Source organism: Danio aesculapii, chromosome 17 (genome assembly GCF_903798145.1).
Source record: "Danio aesculapii chromosome 17, fDanAes4.1, whole genome shotgun sequence".
Lineage (NCBI taxonomy): Eukaryota > Metazoa > Chordata > Actinopteri > Cypriniformes > Danionidae > Danio > Danio aesculapii.
The window spans coordinates 9,027,070-9,041,751 of NC_079451.1; the positions used below are offsets into that span (position 1 = coordinate 9,027,070).

Below are 14,682 nucleotides of genomic sequence, written 5' to 3' on the forward strand. Positions count from 1 at the left end.
AAAAACATTTAATAAAATAAAAAACAAGACAAATATTTGACTAATGACTAATAATTTTGCCTTCAACTGGTATGTAGCATCTTGTGATGTCATAAAATGTTTTGTTTCATTTAGATGTTTTTGATTCATGTTGAATTCATATTTCAATCGGACCACACCACAGTTTCTTTGGATATCAGCTGAAATCCACCTTGTTTAGTTTTGGTTGAGATGGCATCAGATAACTGATCATTTTTAGTTAATAGATGTATTTCACCAGAATGGAAATGGCAATAACCATTATTTTCAAATATAATTGAACAAAGTGGTTTATTCACATCAGAATACACACTGTTTATGTAACTAGACTATTTACTCTATTCTTCTCCCAACTAAACAGCCACTTTTATGTATTTTGCATGGCAGAAGTTAACCAATTAATATTTAATGTAAATAAAGGAACTGTAATCTCTGCACAGCAGCTCAGGCTGTCACCTGTCATAAATCAAATACTAGAATTATGTCACACACAAGAACATTTTCAATTGGTTTCATTTCAGACCATGGCTGATAAGACATTTAAAAACTAACATTATTACGTTTTGGTAACACTTTAGATAACAATTCACACCATTTACGACTGTCTTATTACCTGCCTATTAAGATTTATAAACTGTTTATTAGCACTTATAAAGTAGGATCTTATTTTACATCCTTAATCCTACCCTAATAACCTCTACTAACTATTAAGAAGCAGCTTTATTAGTTTATACGTAGGCTATTGAGCTTAAAGTCTTACTTAATGGTTTGGTAAAAGCGTGAATTGTACATTAAAACAAAGTGTGACCCACGTTTTGCATGTGTACAAGAAGTAGTAAGTAGTAAATCCACACTTTTAATCTTTTACACATAATTGGTGATCTTGAAATATGATGTACACTGAAAAAAACATTCATTGGATTTAAAATTTTGATCAAAATTTTTGAGTTAGTAATTTTCAACTTAATTTGTTTGTTTAAATTCAGCCAATATAAATTGTTTGCAATCACTAACCTTTAAAAAATGTAGTAAATCTAATGAATCATTTTTTGTTCAGTGTAGAGTGTGGATTGAATTCTCTAAACTGAAATTCTCTAACCTGCAGTTCAGACTTTGGGGAAGCCCTGCATGGTGTAACTACTGATCATCAAAAAATCTCAATGTTGACTTGTCTATTCGATTAACAGCCATTTTGTGTTTGGCAGGTGCCCATCTATGAGATGAGGAATGATGGGAGAGACAACCTATTGGGGGCGCTGTTAATAGCTGGACAGTTTGTCATCCCCGAGGTGAGTTTATTTTTTTTGGCCCCTTTCCACTGAGTGGTATGGTATGGTTTGGTTTGGTACACTTTTATGGCCGTTTCCACTGTCAAAAGTCGTACCGAACCGAACCGTACCACACCACTTTTTCGGCACCCTTTCAAAAGGGTACCAAACATGATAGCTGATAGCTGAACGCTATTGGTTTACAGAGAACCGTCATTCGCTTACGCAACAAGCCAGAATGAAAACAAAAGAACCGCCATGTTTAAAATAGAGCCGAGAGATTATAGCGTTAATTATATATACATATAATAATGAGCCATGGTTGACCCGGGCTCAAACAAACCTTGTCGTCGTCTTGTTTTGTTCCATGTAGCAACATACTGTCCCGTATTTGTGATTCCGTATGACTGTGTGTCCACCAATGCAGTTTTATCTTGAGACTAGCATATTTTTCAAGTTGTTTTGATGACAGAGGCATGTTTTTTTTAACTTCAGCAGTGTGACAAGGTGCTGAGCATCCATTCTACACTGCACGTTTGCTTTTTCTTTCTTCCGGTTGCAGAGTTTTAGGGGTGTTTAACATTACGTAAAACACAGAGATCATCACTTTTTGGCTAGACATCCACAAGAATAATGAGCACAGCAATGAAAAAATGGATGAGAAGTTAATATTGATTTTTACATTGTTTTTAAAGCTCCCATGAAGTTAAAATAAAGTTTTTTTTATTTAGTTGTCAGTATCAGTATGTTAGTTTTAATAATAATCTATAATATATATAATCTATAATAATCATAAATAAGCTAGTGTGCTACATAATAGTGACAAAATTCACATTTAGAAGATATAAACCTGATATAAACATCTAAAGACGGTAGTTTTTCACCTCCAGCTAAATGTGTAAACGTTTTTTTCACGTCGTCATCATACTTCAGTGTCTCATCAAATCTCGACCAATCAAATGCTCTCTAGTATCTGGCATGCCCGGCCCCTTCAGGATGCTTCTCATTTGCTTTTCATTTGATCCGCTTGATCGCAAACACTCTCACTGGCAGAGCTGTGATAAAAACAAAAAGCTACTGGCTGGTTTTTATAGAGGGGTGGGGCTACTCTATGTCCCGCCCTCTCTTTATGTTTCAGTTGAGATTACATTGAATTAAAAAATGAATTAACAACATTTTCAAAGCAATTTACTAGACATTTAACATTTTTTTTCAGATTATTCTCTAATGATCTGTGTTTTTGAGAAAAGTCTTGGTGTTTTTAGCCGACTAAAATGTTTATTTTGAGCATGCTCTGTTTTCGTTCTTTCCAGGTTTGTCTCTATTTTCATCATAAGCTGTACAGGGGCAATCGGGTCACAAAAGTGGACGCCGGAAGCTTTAACGCATTTAACTCCCCAAACCTGCCACCATTGGCCAATGCTGAAGTCGACATTAAAAGTGAGCCACCATTTCCTTAGACCTTATGAGTGTGTTAATGGATTCGTTTGTCCAAAATTTTCAGTATGTATTAGTTACTCTTTAAAGTGAGACCAAGACTGAATTGCACAATTTAAAGGGATAGTTCACCCCAAAAAAGTTTGTTTCATGACTTCCTGAGTTTCCGTTTACTGTTGGACATTAAATAAGTTATTTTGAAAAATGTTAGAAATCTTTAACAATTGCAGGGCTCAACAATAAAGACTGCCCGATGACCCGGGGCCAGCGGGTGAGACGCTTGGGACAGTAGACAGAATCGATACTGGCCCGATCTGAACCGTGCTGCTTTGTCATTAAAGTTTAATTTGCCTGCGACTATTTGTCAATTGCGTCTTAGAATTGAGAAAGAGTTTGTGCTTTTAAGCCTTTAAATGCTACCTTCTCTGTGATGTTGTAAAAACCTTATATCTTTTCAGTTCCTCATATCTGATTGGATGTTGTGAGTAGGCTTGGGTGGTTGATATTTTTGATATTTTGAGACCGTCAAACCTCCTCCCTATTTTACCTCGGTATATGGTATTACCGTGCATAATAAAAAATGATGTAAGGCTCAGACAGCGTCACCAAACTGTTGGCTTGTGCCTAAACCATTCAAAAACTGAATACCATATATGTGACCTTAGGATTGCAGTCACCTGTTTGTCTGGTTTGTATTAGAGATCTGCGGAGGACACTCTCACTCATTTACTCACACATACACACACACACACACACACACACACACACGCACACACACACACACACACACACACACACACACACACACACATAGACAGCACCAAAGCACTCACTCGCTCGGGAGCAATATTGTTAGACCGCCCACTTCCGTTCAAATTACACCAGAGTTACCGACCGTTCCCAGGCTTTATTCGGAAATGTATTCCTGCACCACAAGAAATCTGGTCGGGTCCTGTGGCTCCCGCGGTACAGCAGAGGGAATGCAGACCTCTAGTTTGTATTTACCACGTCTCCCTTCTCGTTCGGTCGAAACCCGAAATACGGCCAAACTGCAGAGGTTGTATTCTTTTTCGAGACCAGATCACTTGCCATTCTACCTCACCTCTCTCTCTCTCTCTCCTCCACACTATCCCGTGATAACAGTCATGCTTACGCATTTTTAGGCATTAAATAAATAATATTTAATACTTGTCTCCTATATAAGTGCATTGTTTTTATGACGGTATAACGGTATTGAAACTGACATCGTTGCTATTTTTAGATTCCGCGGTATACCATATTATTTTACCACCCAAGCCTAGTTGTGAGCATGGTATTTTTTTTCCGTAACAACCAGTACATCAAAAAGATGGAAACATCAAATAATGATGCTAAAAGAAAACGTCTGTTTATAACATCTTGGAAGCAGACAGTTACGTGGGTACAACACAACATAAAAAATAATGAAATTATGTTTTGTACAGTTTGCCGTGAGTTTGGCAGGTCAGCCTCCTTTTGTTTTGCAATAAAATACCTAAATATTTTCCATACTGCTATTTTTGTTTGCATAACACTTTGCTCTGTATATATTTATTAACTTTTTTATATATTTAAATTCTAGATTTACAAACATTTTTGACACATTATTTAAAATATGTGGCTAAGAAATAGCTATTAACCTTTCTTTTTTGGGGGGGACCAGTGGGCCACTCGTGTGGCCAGCTGGGGCCAGTGAAAATATTGGCAGGGCAGATAAAAATCTGAACCACTGGTCCGATCAGGCCAGTAGAAAAAATTCTTAGCATCGAACCCTGCATTGGTTTCCATAGTTGGAAAAACAAATACTATGAAAACCAATGGTTACAGATTTCTAACATGTTCTAACATAGAAACTTTATATTTAAATTTTTTTTTTTAAATCTCAGAAATGTTATACATATTAGAGATTCCTTGATATATGATGCCTCTAGTATGTATTTAAAGGTTCCACATTTTGTATAACGAGCTGGCCCCAGCCAGCCATCATCTCTAACACCCTCTGGAATCATTATACAAGAGAGCACTTAAAATCCATGAAAAAAAAATCTCGACTGTACCATCACTGTAATATCTTTTAAAAAAACATAGCCTTTTGAGTTTTGATAATCTGATTAAATATTCCAACATTTGTTTTATTTTTAAAATCATCAGAGAAAACATCTCGACTGACATGCTCCATGGTAAGAGGGGAGTCTATTGTCCCTAGATGTAAAACCTCTTTTGGCCAATCATCTTTTTTTATAGCCACAAGTCAATGGAATACTCTTCCAGCAGAATTAATCACATGCACAAACTACAACAGTGTTGTGTTTGATTTTGGGTTTAGTCTGTATGTGATTGAGTCTGAATGTTTTAAATAACTGTAAATTTAATTTTTTATTTATTATTATTATTTTATTATTATTTCATTTTTTTTCTTTGATTATTCTAAGATTTACCTGTCCAGGGACTGCAGGTAGAAAATAGCAATCTTGCTAAATCCTGGCACAATGTTTCTTTCATTTTCGAGGTTAATGTATTTTTGTGCATGTCCCTGTTAAATAAATAAATTCAATTTCATTCAAAATATATTTATATATTTTTATATTTAACAGAATAAAAGAAACTCAAACAAGTTTGTGACGAGTGATAGGTGAGAAATAATTACAAACGATTTTAAAGTTGTGGGGAAACTATCCCTTTAAGTTATATAAGTTATAAAAGTGGCTTGTGTGGCTTATATATGGTGTATTATCACTTGTATTTTTCTTGGTTTCTTGCATTAAGCTGCCATTTTGGAAGACTTTGAATATTTCAAAAGTTCATATTTTTTATGGTGCTTTTTAAATTGTGAAAACCTAATTGGGGTGTCACAGCAAGAACGTCGCTGGTTCGAGCCTCGGCTGGGTCAGTTGGCATTTCTCTGTGGAGTTTGCAAGTTCTCATGGTGTTAAATTGTCTGTAATGTATGTGTGTGAATGAGAGTGTATGGGTGTTTCCCAGTGATGGGTTGCAGGTGGAAGGGCATCCGTTGCACAAAACATATGCTGGAAAAGTTGGTGGTTCATTCCGCTGTGGCGACCCCTTTTTAATAAAGGGACTGAACCAAAGAGAAAATGAATGAATGAATGAATGAATGAAAACCTAATTGGTTGACTTGAAGTGAGTAAATAATTAAGCCTTTTTGTATACCTTTTAATAATAAAACTAATGTGAATTTTTTTTTAATTTGGAAGAAACTGCAACATAAAATAGTCATTATTATGCTTTTTAATAATCTGAATGTACTGTACATATGAATGTACATTCTGAATGTTGGGTAAATGATTACTTTAGTACATTTTAACTAATGTGAACAGCAAAAAAAAAGGAACTAAAATCATATAAAATATAAATTTCCTTTTAACTAGTTTAACAAAAAATACAATTTTATTTTTATTTTCTATTTAAAAGGAAATTAATAACAATTTTTATGATTTTAATTAAGTGTTTTCCCTATTTTTAGTATTTCTTTTGCTCTTCGCTTTAATAATCATGTGCTGTGAGAAATGAATTAAAAAGTACAAACGTTCCATGTAGTCTCACAATTATCATTAGTTTATTAATATGTAGTAACACATTAAAAAATATGTTTAAGTGTTAAGTCACAAATAAAACCAGCGTTAAGTCGTTGCCAATTTAATTGTAGTTATTATTATTACTCTTCAGTTAACTGGGACACTGTGTGGCGAGCCAATACAACCGCTAAATTCACTGTCAACACCCAGATGAACCGTAACGTGGGTCTCCTGCGACTCTTCCCAGGGATCACTGCTGATACAGTAAGGCTGTGTGGTAATGTCTGCCTTTATTTGCCACATAATTATTTCCCAAATCTCTTCATTCAGCACAAGAACATGTTCTTAGGCCTGTCATGATATCTATTTTTTTTTGTTGTATGATATTTTGCACCAAAATATATTATGATAAACAATATTATTGTCATTTTGAGGCCATTTTATGCCAGTCATTTAATAATGCCAGAATGACAAATATAATATGATCACAATATTAAATAATTAGGCATTGGGATCAGAATGTGAAAACGCATTTCCTAAATAAATAATAATATTAAATGTTAGCAGAAAAAATAACAGAGGCTGCTAGATCTATTTTCAGTTGTCAGACACCCACATTAAAAAAATAGTTTTTTTATAACCATACCGACACTGACACCTTCAATAGAGATAGAGATGTTGCGCAATCAGCTAAAATGTTAGTTTAAATGGTTTTTATGTATGGGCGATGTATATTGCACCACAAAAAATGATTGAGGTCATGTCCATGTGTTGTGCGATAAGTTATATTGATTATTGACAGGCCTACATGTTCCTTGTTTTAAAAGATGCTCAGGCCTACAGAAATTGGTAAACATTTCCATTAAGAAGTGTTTGAATTAGATTTATTGTTATTAAGAAGATTCAGATGTTTAAATCAGATCTATTCTGCCATCATGCAAGGCTTTTTTAGTATAGTTTGGTTCAGCATATGTTACCGGACAAGCAAACAATTGTATGTTTCTTGGTGACCCTCCACCTCCTCCAGCACCAGCTGTCTAGATAAATGGATTAATTTTAGGGCTGAAACAACTAATCTATAAAATCAATAATTACTGTTTATGAAAATTATCGTCAATTAATGAAATCATTGGTTAGCTGGCATGGGAACATGACGAAATTAATCAGAATGGCTGAGAGTACAGGCACAGTAAGAGTGGTGGAAAGATGTGTGACCCTCTAAGCCAAGGGAGCTTTATAATAAATTCATTGACAAAAAAGTAAGTAAGCTGTAAACTTTTTAAAGTGGATTTGTTTTGTCGGGGAGCAGATTTTATCTGTATAAAAGAAAGTTGGCAATAGAAAACAATAATTGATTAAAGCCATGGTCAGATCACATGATTTTGGCATGATTTTGGTACAATTTCCTTGACGTAAGGTGTCATGTGGATTCGTAAATGTCAGATGCATACAAGATTCAATCGTTTCTTCTCGTGTAATGTGGAATAGTTCACAACAATTCATACCAGAAAGTCTAGCATGTTTAATTTTTTTCTCATTCTTCGCGACGAGTTCCGTCACTGTGCAATAGAAGCACATCATTACTCTGTTATCTTGACTGTTAAAGCGCCGGTCAGGTTTAAAAAAATTAGCTACAAATTTACTTATGGGTGGGTCATGGGTGGATATGATCAATCATTGGTTATGCAAAATTTAAACTTTTTTTCTATAATATTAAGGTGTTTTAAGCAATTTTATTTGACAGCCTGGCACAAATATGCAGACATCTTCATTCTCACAACTGAGTTCTCTCATCCTTCCAACAGAGTTTGTTCTTCCGGGGTAATCTGGGAACGTTTAGTGCTGCTAATACATTGTAAAAGTCTGTCTCACTTATTTAACAGTGAAAACTGTTTAATATAGGCTTCTTTGACACTGTGGATATTTCACTTTAATTTCATTTAGGCTAGATTATTATTTTATTTAACAAACCAACACAATCTCACGGCAACTCATGTTTTGGTGCTGAATCATATAGCGGACTGGTTTTGAAGCACGTCACCTCAGATGTTATTCATTATTCTTTTTTTATCTAGTACTAATCAATAAAAATACATTAGAATTAACATACAAGTTATAGCTAACGTACCCGTACCCGTCAACTACTCAACGTTTAGGCCCAATCCCAATTTTACCCCTTAGCCCTTCCCCTTACCCCTCATTTTGCACGTTCCCGTGAAGGGGTAGGGGTGTCCCAATTCTGTTTAGTTTGAAGGTGTAGGGCTAAGGGGATACCCCTTCAAACTGAGATTTTTTAAGGACCACACTTAAAACCAAGGGGCTAGAAGATTTCCCTGTATACACCAGCCACAACAGCAGGATAGCTGCACCCTGAAGTAAGGAGATCCACAAAGTACTATTTTTTGCCATTATTACAAATTTTTACAACAAACAAGCACATGCTTTAATATATTCATAACCGCGTTTGTGTTTTACCATTATGCTTAAAAAAAAAAACGCTAAAATAAAAACGTATAGCAGTCCCACAACATTCTGACACCTGTCAGAAAAGTGGCTGTGAAGGAGTTTTTACAGTGTCTGCTATAATGTTAATGTTGTTTTTGGTGTGTTTACATAGATGAATATGGCCACGTTGTAAATGCACAGTATAGTTACGCTCTTATTGCCACATTATATCGTTATGATAACATGATATTGTTGCCTTCAGTGATTTCTTGAAGATAAATACCAAAAAATATCTCAACTGGAATAACTACAGCCGTCACGATTGTCTAATCTCATATGAAGCAAGAGATCGCAATGACATATGATGACGTGTGCAGGTGCTGTAGCACTGTCCCATTTCTTATTGGTAAATTTTGAAGCCTATCCCCTTCACACTCAGTTTTAAGGGCCAAGGGGAAATGGGTAGGGGTACAAAAATAGAATTGGGATTAGGTCTTAGTCTGGCACATTTGTTACCAACGACAACTCAGGATTTTATCGAGACAAAATCGCATAATTGGACATAGTGACTTTCGTAACAGACAATAAAAATCATGTGATCTGACCGGGGCTTAAGAAAGTTCTGAGAATAGTTCAGCTCAAACTTTTCTAAAGTTAAAGTTTTTAAATAAAATTAGTTGTTCACTATATTTATTTGCCTTATGTTTTTGAAATCATGCAATCAAATGTATAATTATCGGCTAATATATCGGCCTCCAAATTTCTAGTTATCGGTATATCGGTTATAAAAAATTCCATATAATTGCATCCCTACCACAAATATCCATGAAAATTCATAGATATTGTATATTTGTTTTTATTTCATTGGTTTAATAAAGTGTTTGTGTACCAAATTTTACTTTATTTGATCTTATTTAATTTCAGAAAGAAACGTGCGCTCCGCAAGAAGCTGCTGCTGTAACTGATGCCATTCTCAAAATACTGGTCACTGAAATATATCTACTGTTTATATCAGGGATGTCCAAACTTGGTCCTGGAGGACCAGTGTCCTGGAGAGTTTAGCTCCAACCCTAATCAAACACACCTGAACCAGCTAATCAAACTCTAATCAAACTAGATATACTAGAAAAATATGTGCAGGTGTGTTGAAGCAAGTTGGAGCTGAACTCAGCAGGACATCGGCCCTCCAGGACCGAGTTTGGACACCCCTGGTTTATATTATTAACACCCATCCAGTGTGTGAATTTAATTCAGAATAAACCAAACAAACAAACAAACAAAATTGTGCCCTTTAATTTATTTACTAAATAAATTGATCTGAAAAATAATCAACCAATTTATGCATTATGAAAATAATTTTTAGTTGCAGCCCTAGTAAACATTTTCTTCAAGAAGTGTCAAATGTTTAAATTAGATCTGTTCTGTCATCAGGTCAGGGCCTTTTTGCAGCCTCCTATGGATGGGATAGTATTGGAGACGTATGGCAGTGGTAACGCTCCTGATAACCGGGCGGACCTGCTGGATGAGATCCGTAAGGCCACTCAGAGAGGACTCATCATGATCAACTGCACCCAGTGTCTCAGGGGTTCGGTCACGACGTCGTACGCCACGGGACAGGTACAGTACAGCATGGTTGTTTTCTTTTGTAAAGCTACATGTTGGTGCACAACAGTATGGTGTAATCCTTTAATGTTCCCTTTTAGGCTCTGAGTGACGCCGGTTTGGTCGCTGGGTGTGATATGACCCCAGAAGCTGCTCTTTCAAAACTGTCCTACGTGCTGGCAAAACAGAATCTCAGTATAGAAGAGAAGAAGAAGGTGGGTATGGTTTCCACATGTATTAAAAGGGACCTTATTATGCAAAAATCACTTTTATAAGGGGGTTTAAACAAAGTTGTGTGGCAATAGTCAATGAATATAACCAGCTTCTAATTGTAAAAATATATTGATAATCATTTATACTTCATTAAAATTGTCTGCAGAGTCATCAGAGGGGGAAAGCCCCACCCATTAGTGATGATCTTCCCCTCATTAGCAAAAGACCTTAGTCTTGTTTTTGAATCTGCCACTATGCTGACACATAAGCATTTTAGCTCCGCCCTCGTTTGAAAACCTCATTAGAATTTATAGCGAGTCTCCAAAATGGCACAATTAGGATCAAAGCCTAAAAGGGGCAGTTTCAGAGAGTTATAAAACATTATTTGTGAGCTTTTTTGAGCTGAAACGTTCAACTTTCTTGTAGTGTTGTCACAATACTGGAATTTCGGTATTTTTAAAACTCCATTTCCTGCTAACATTTAAGCGCTGTTGAGTGTGTTCTTAAACACGAAGATCAGTCAGTTCATCAGCGGATCGCTCGTATGTAGGCTCATAGACAGACCAGTTGATCTTCGCAGCTATACAACGTTTTTACAATGTTTAAGAATGCAAACAGTGCTCAAATATTAGCAGGAAATGGACGTTTTTTAAATTTCACTACTAATTGGTATCGAAATTCAGCATCGTGACACTACTTTCTTGTAAACAACATAAATAGAAAAGTTTCTTTGAATTGTAGTCATGTTTTGTAACATCACTGCTTCGATTGTATTCAGTTATAGCTTTAGTGAGCAGAAGAGACTTTTAAAAATGTCTTTTAATTGGTAGTGTAAGAGATAAATTATGTTAATAACTACCTACTGCGTCACTGCGTCGCACTTTAAAACTGAGAATGGTGTCTTTAAAGTTTTTATACCAACCAGTCAAACATGTTGGTGATAGTGCTTTATTTTCTCTGTAATGGGACACGGTTGAACCACTTATTCTTTGTTGTAAAAAATTGTTCTAAGAACAGTTGATTATGGTTCCAGTTTTATTTCCACATGAAACTGTTCTTAGCAGGGAATTCTAGATGGTTAGATAACCCTGTTAAGCCATGCTGAACTGGTAGAGTGTGTGTGTGTGTTTCTGTGTTTATTATTTTTTTGTTATTCAACGTAATAATTATCATAAAAAAACTAGTTCTTAAACAAAAATATCATTACATACATTACTTGCATTACCAAAACAAAGATTGACACATTTCCAAGCTCTATTATCAGCAACACTGTGGAAAATTAAACCGTATTCAGAATGGAATGGTTAATCAAAGAGAACCGTTTGAAAAACTGTTTGGAAAAGTTGAAAAGCAGTTTCTGTCACAAGACAAAATAGATGTTACAAAAGCCTATTTTAGACCTTAACCGAATTTTGACTAAATGTGTAGTTTTTGTGCTTTTATTTTAGATGACAGAATAAGTGAACCATTTACATTTCAACGTCTATTTGACTCCCTGACCTTGACACACAGGGTCTTCTGTAGATATCATAAACACAATAAAACATCAGTTGTCATGAAACTAATGAACAACACTCATTAAGATTAAAACTTTTTTGATCCACTTCAAATCTATCTGTCTGTCTGTACATTAGTTGTACCACATTAGTTATAGCACATGAATTTGATTTTCCAGGCAATATTTTTTGTACTTCTTAGTAAGTTTTTATAAAAAAAAAAACACATAAAAAACCACATAAAAAAAAGTTAATTAAAGTTGTTGTTTGTTCATAAGATGCTGAGTCGAAACCTGCGTGGTGAAATGATTGCTGACGTAGGTGGAGCAAAGCTTTCTCTCAGTGACAGTCGCTTTATTCAGGTCATCGCCAAGTCCCTCAGCATCAGCTGTAAAGAGGTACAGTAATATGACCTGCAGTTTCTCTGTTTCTAACATTGTTGTGCACATAAAACACTATAGGAGGGTTGGATGTTGATAAAATCCTGATTTATCTTTATATATATATATATATATATATATATATATATATATATATATATATATATATATATATATATATATATATATATATATATATATATATATATATATGTGTGTGTATATGTGTGTGTATGTATGTATGTATGTATGTATGTATGTATGTATATGTATATATATATATGTGTCCAATGAGGCCCTCTACCTCCCCAGCACCACTTGTCTAATTCTGCTATGGCATTTATGATTGTTATTGAATGAATATCATACATGTTTTCAGGAGGACGTCTATGCTTATTCAGTGTACAGATAAAGTCCACCATAACATATCCACTAAGATTGTCATACCCATTAACATGCATAAGCTATTCTGAGAGTTCCTAAAAACCTTTTCATAGCTCTATATAATATCACCACATTAAGAAGCAGAAGAGGTTGTGATGAGCCGTCGTGATGAACTATATCATTATGGATGTCCACAGGAGCTTGAAGCCATTCGAGATGCACTAACACCTACTCTAGTCTGCGTTGCGGCCAAGATCGGAGACGTTGATGCCTTAGAGGCCATCAGGGAAATGGTAAGATATTATTAACTTTCTGTACACACAATATGAAGGACACATGAGTATGTGAAACTTTTCAGTGTCTTCAATGTCTTATATTATTTTCTGATATATTAAATTACATCTTGATTTAAGAATTGTTTTAATATTTGTACTTGAAATATAATAAAATACTGAATAAGAAGATTTAAACATAGCTTGCACTTTAAAAAAGGAGAGAAGTGAAAGAAACACTGGGTTTGCTGAGGAAAACCTGCTCCTCACCAGGGGTGCGTTTCCAAAACAACAACATAACTCGTGGTTGAACTATCATAGTACTATGCATCGTTTGGGAAATGAATGATGTAGTGACGAGTGTTTCCCCATAACTATAGTTTCTCTGCCACAGATCCATCATTTGAACCACGTTAGTTAAAACCTCCATAATGACAGTCTTAACGGGGCGGAATAACAACTTCTTTAGAGGAAATGCTTATCATTTTTTTTGTATAAGATTATATTGTTTTACAAGCACACACATAAAAAAAAATCCAATATTAATTTTTGTAAAAGCATGCACTCGTTTTCCATATTAACTGGAATATATGTAAATGGCACAAATAAGGCCAATGTCTCCTTTACAAATAGTATTGAGAAAATTCCATATTTCATGCTAAAACGTAAAAGACCGCTTAACAACACGTATTATAATCTCATATATAAATCATATAAATCGTTAATGGTTGTAATTTATAGTAGGCTATTTATTATGACTATGATTATTATTATTATATTATTAAGTAGGATATTGTTTATTTATCTTTTTATTTTATTTACTTTTTATTTTTTTTTTGAAAAGTCTACTTTTACAACTGTGAATCATTTCAAACCACTGCAGAAATGTTCTAACCACTAGGCCCATGTCATATACAGTAGGCTACAGACACCTTTCTTAATTAACCTACTGTAAATTAAAACCATTAACCTATGCTATATATTTTGTTTTCATGAGCTTTGGAGGCGTAACGTAGATTCTGCTTTTGAATAATAGGTCACCTATAGCTTTCGTCATGAGCCATGGCTGTGTTCAAAATGACAAATGTTTTTAAAGTGCACTACAAAGGGAGAAAAAAAATTAACTGTAAAAATACTTTGAAAGCAAATTGCACCTAAGAGAGATGACCTTAATGTTCCGAGTTTAAATGTTTGAACGTTCTAAATGAGCATAGACTAGGGCATGGGGGATGACTGGGAATAGAACAAAGCCAGGAACTGTGCTTAACTACAGCTCTAGAGGTGTATTTACAAGCATACAAGTTTGCGACGCAGTTTGCAAATGTTCGTTGGAACGAATGATTTGGAAACACTAAATTAACGAACTATGTTTGTAACGACAAAACTTGCGACCATAGTTGGCTAATGGAAATGCACCCCAGGTTGGGTTCATAGAGAAAGTTACCACAATAACTGACTCAGAGTATGAGATATACCTCTCTTTTTTAAAAAAAAACGGGCTTGGCTTACTCTGCTTTCCCAGGTTTGACATATCTTCCTTTTTGAAACGGAATACCCAGAGTTTCCCTCATTTCAGGCTTAACATACTCAGAGTTAACTTAACCTGCTTTCTT

The 14,682-nt window shown here is 34.9% G+C and overlaps 1 protein-coding gene across 5 annotated transcripts in view; it reads left to right on the forward strand.

The window, feature by feature from the left end:
- Positions 1 to 14,682, forward strand: part of aspg (asparaginase homolog (S. cerevisiae)) — a 43,970-nt gene that overhangs the window by 12,759 nt on the left and 16,529 nt on the right. For all 5 annotated transcript variants that reach the window (XM_056476825.1, XM_056476826.1, XM_056476827.1 and 2 more), the window contains 7 exons: positions 1,224 to 1,307; positions 2,600 to 2,726; positions 6,429 to 6,541; positions 10,154 to 10,339; positions 10,426 to 10,539; positions 12,312 to 12,431; positions 12,995 to 13,090. In XM_056476825.1, coding sequence (XP_056332800.1) covers positions 1,224 to 1,307; positions 2,600 to 2,726; positions 6,429 to 6,541; positions 10,154 to 10,339; positions 10,426 to 10,539; positions 12,312 to 12,431; positions 12,995 to 13,090 — 840 coding nt within the window. The remainder of the gene's footprint in view (positions 1 to 1,223; positions 1,308 to 2,599; positions 2,727 to 6,428; positions 6,542 to 10,153; positions 10,340 to 10,425; positions 10,540 to 12,311; positions 12,432 to 12,994; positions 13,091 to 14,682) is intronic.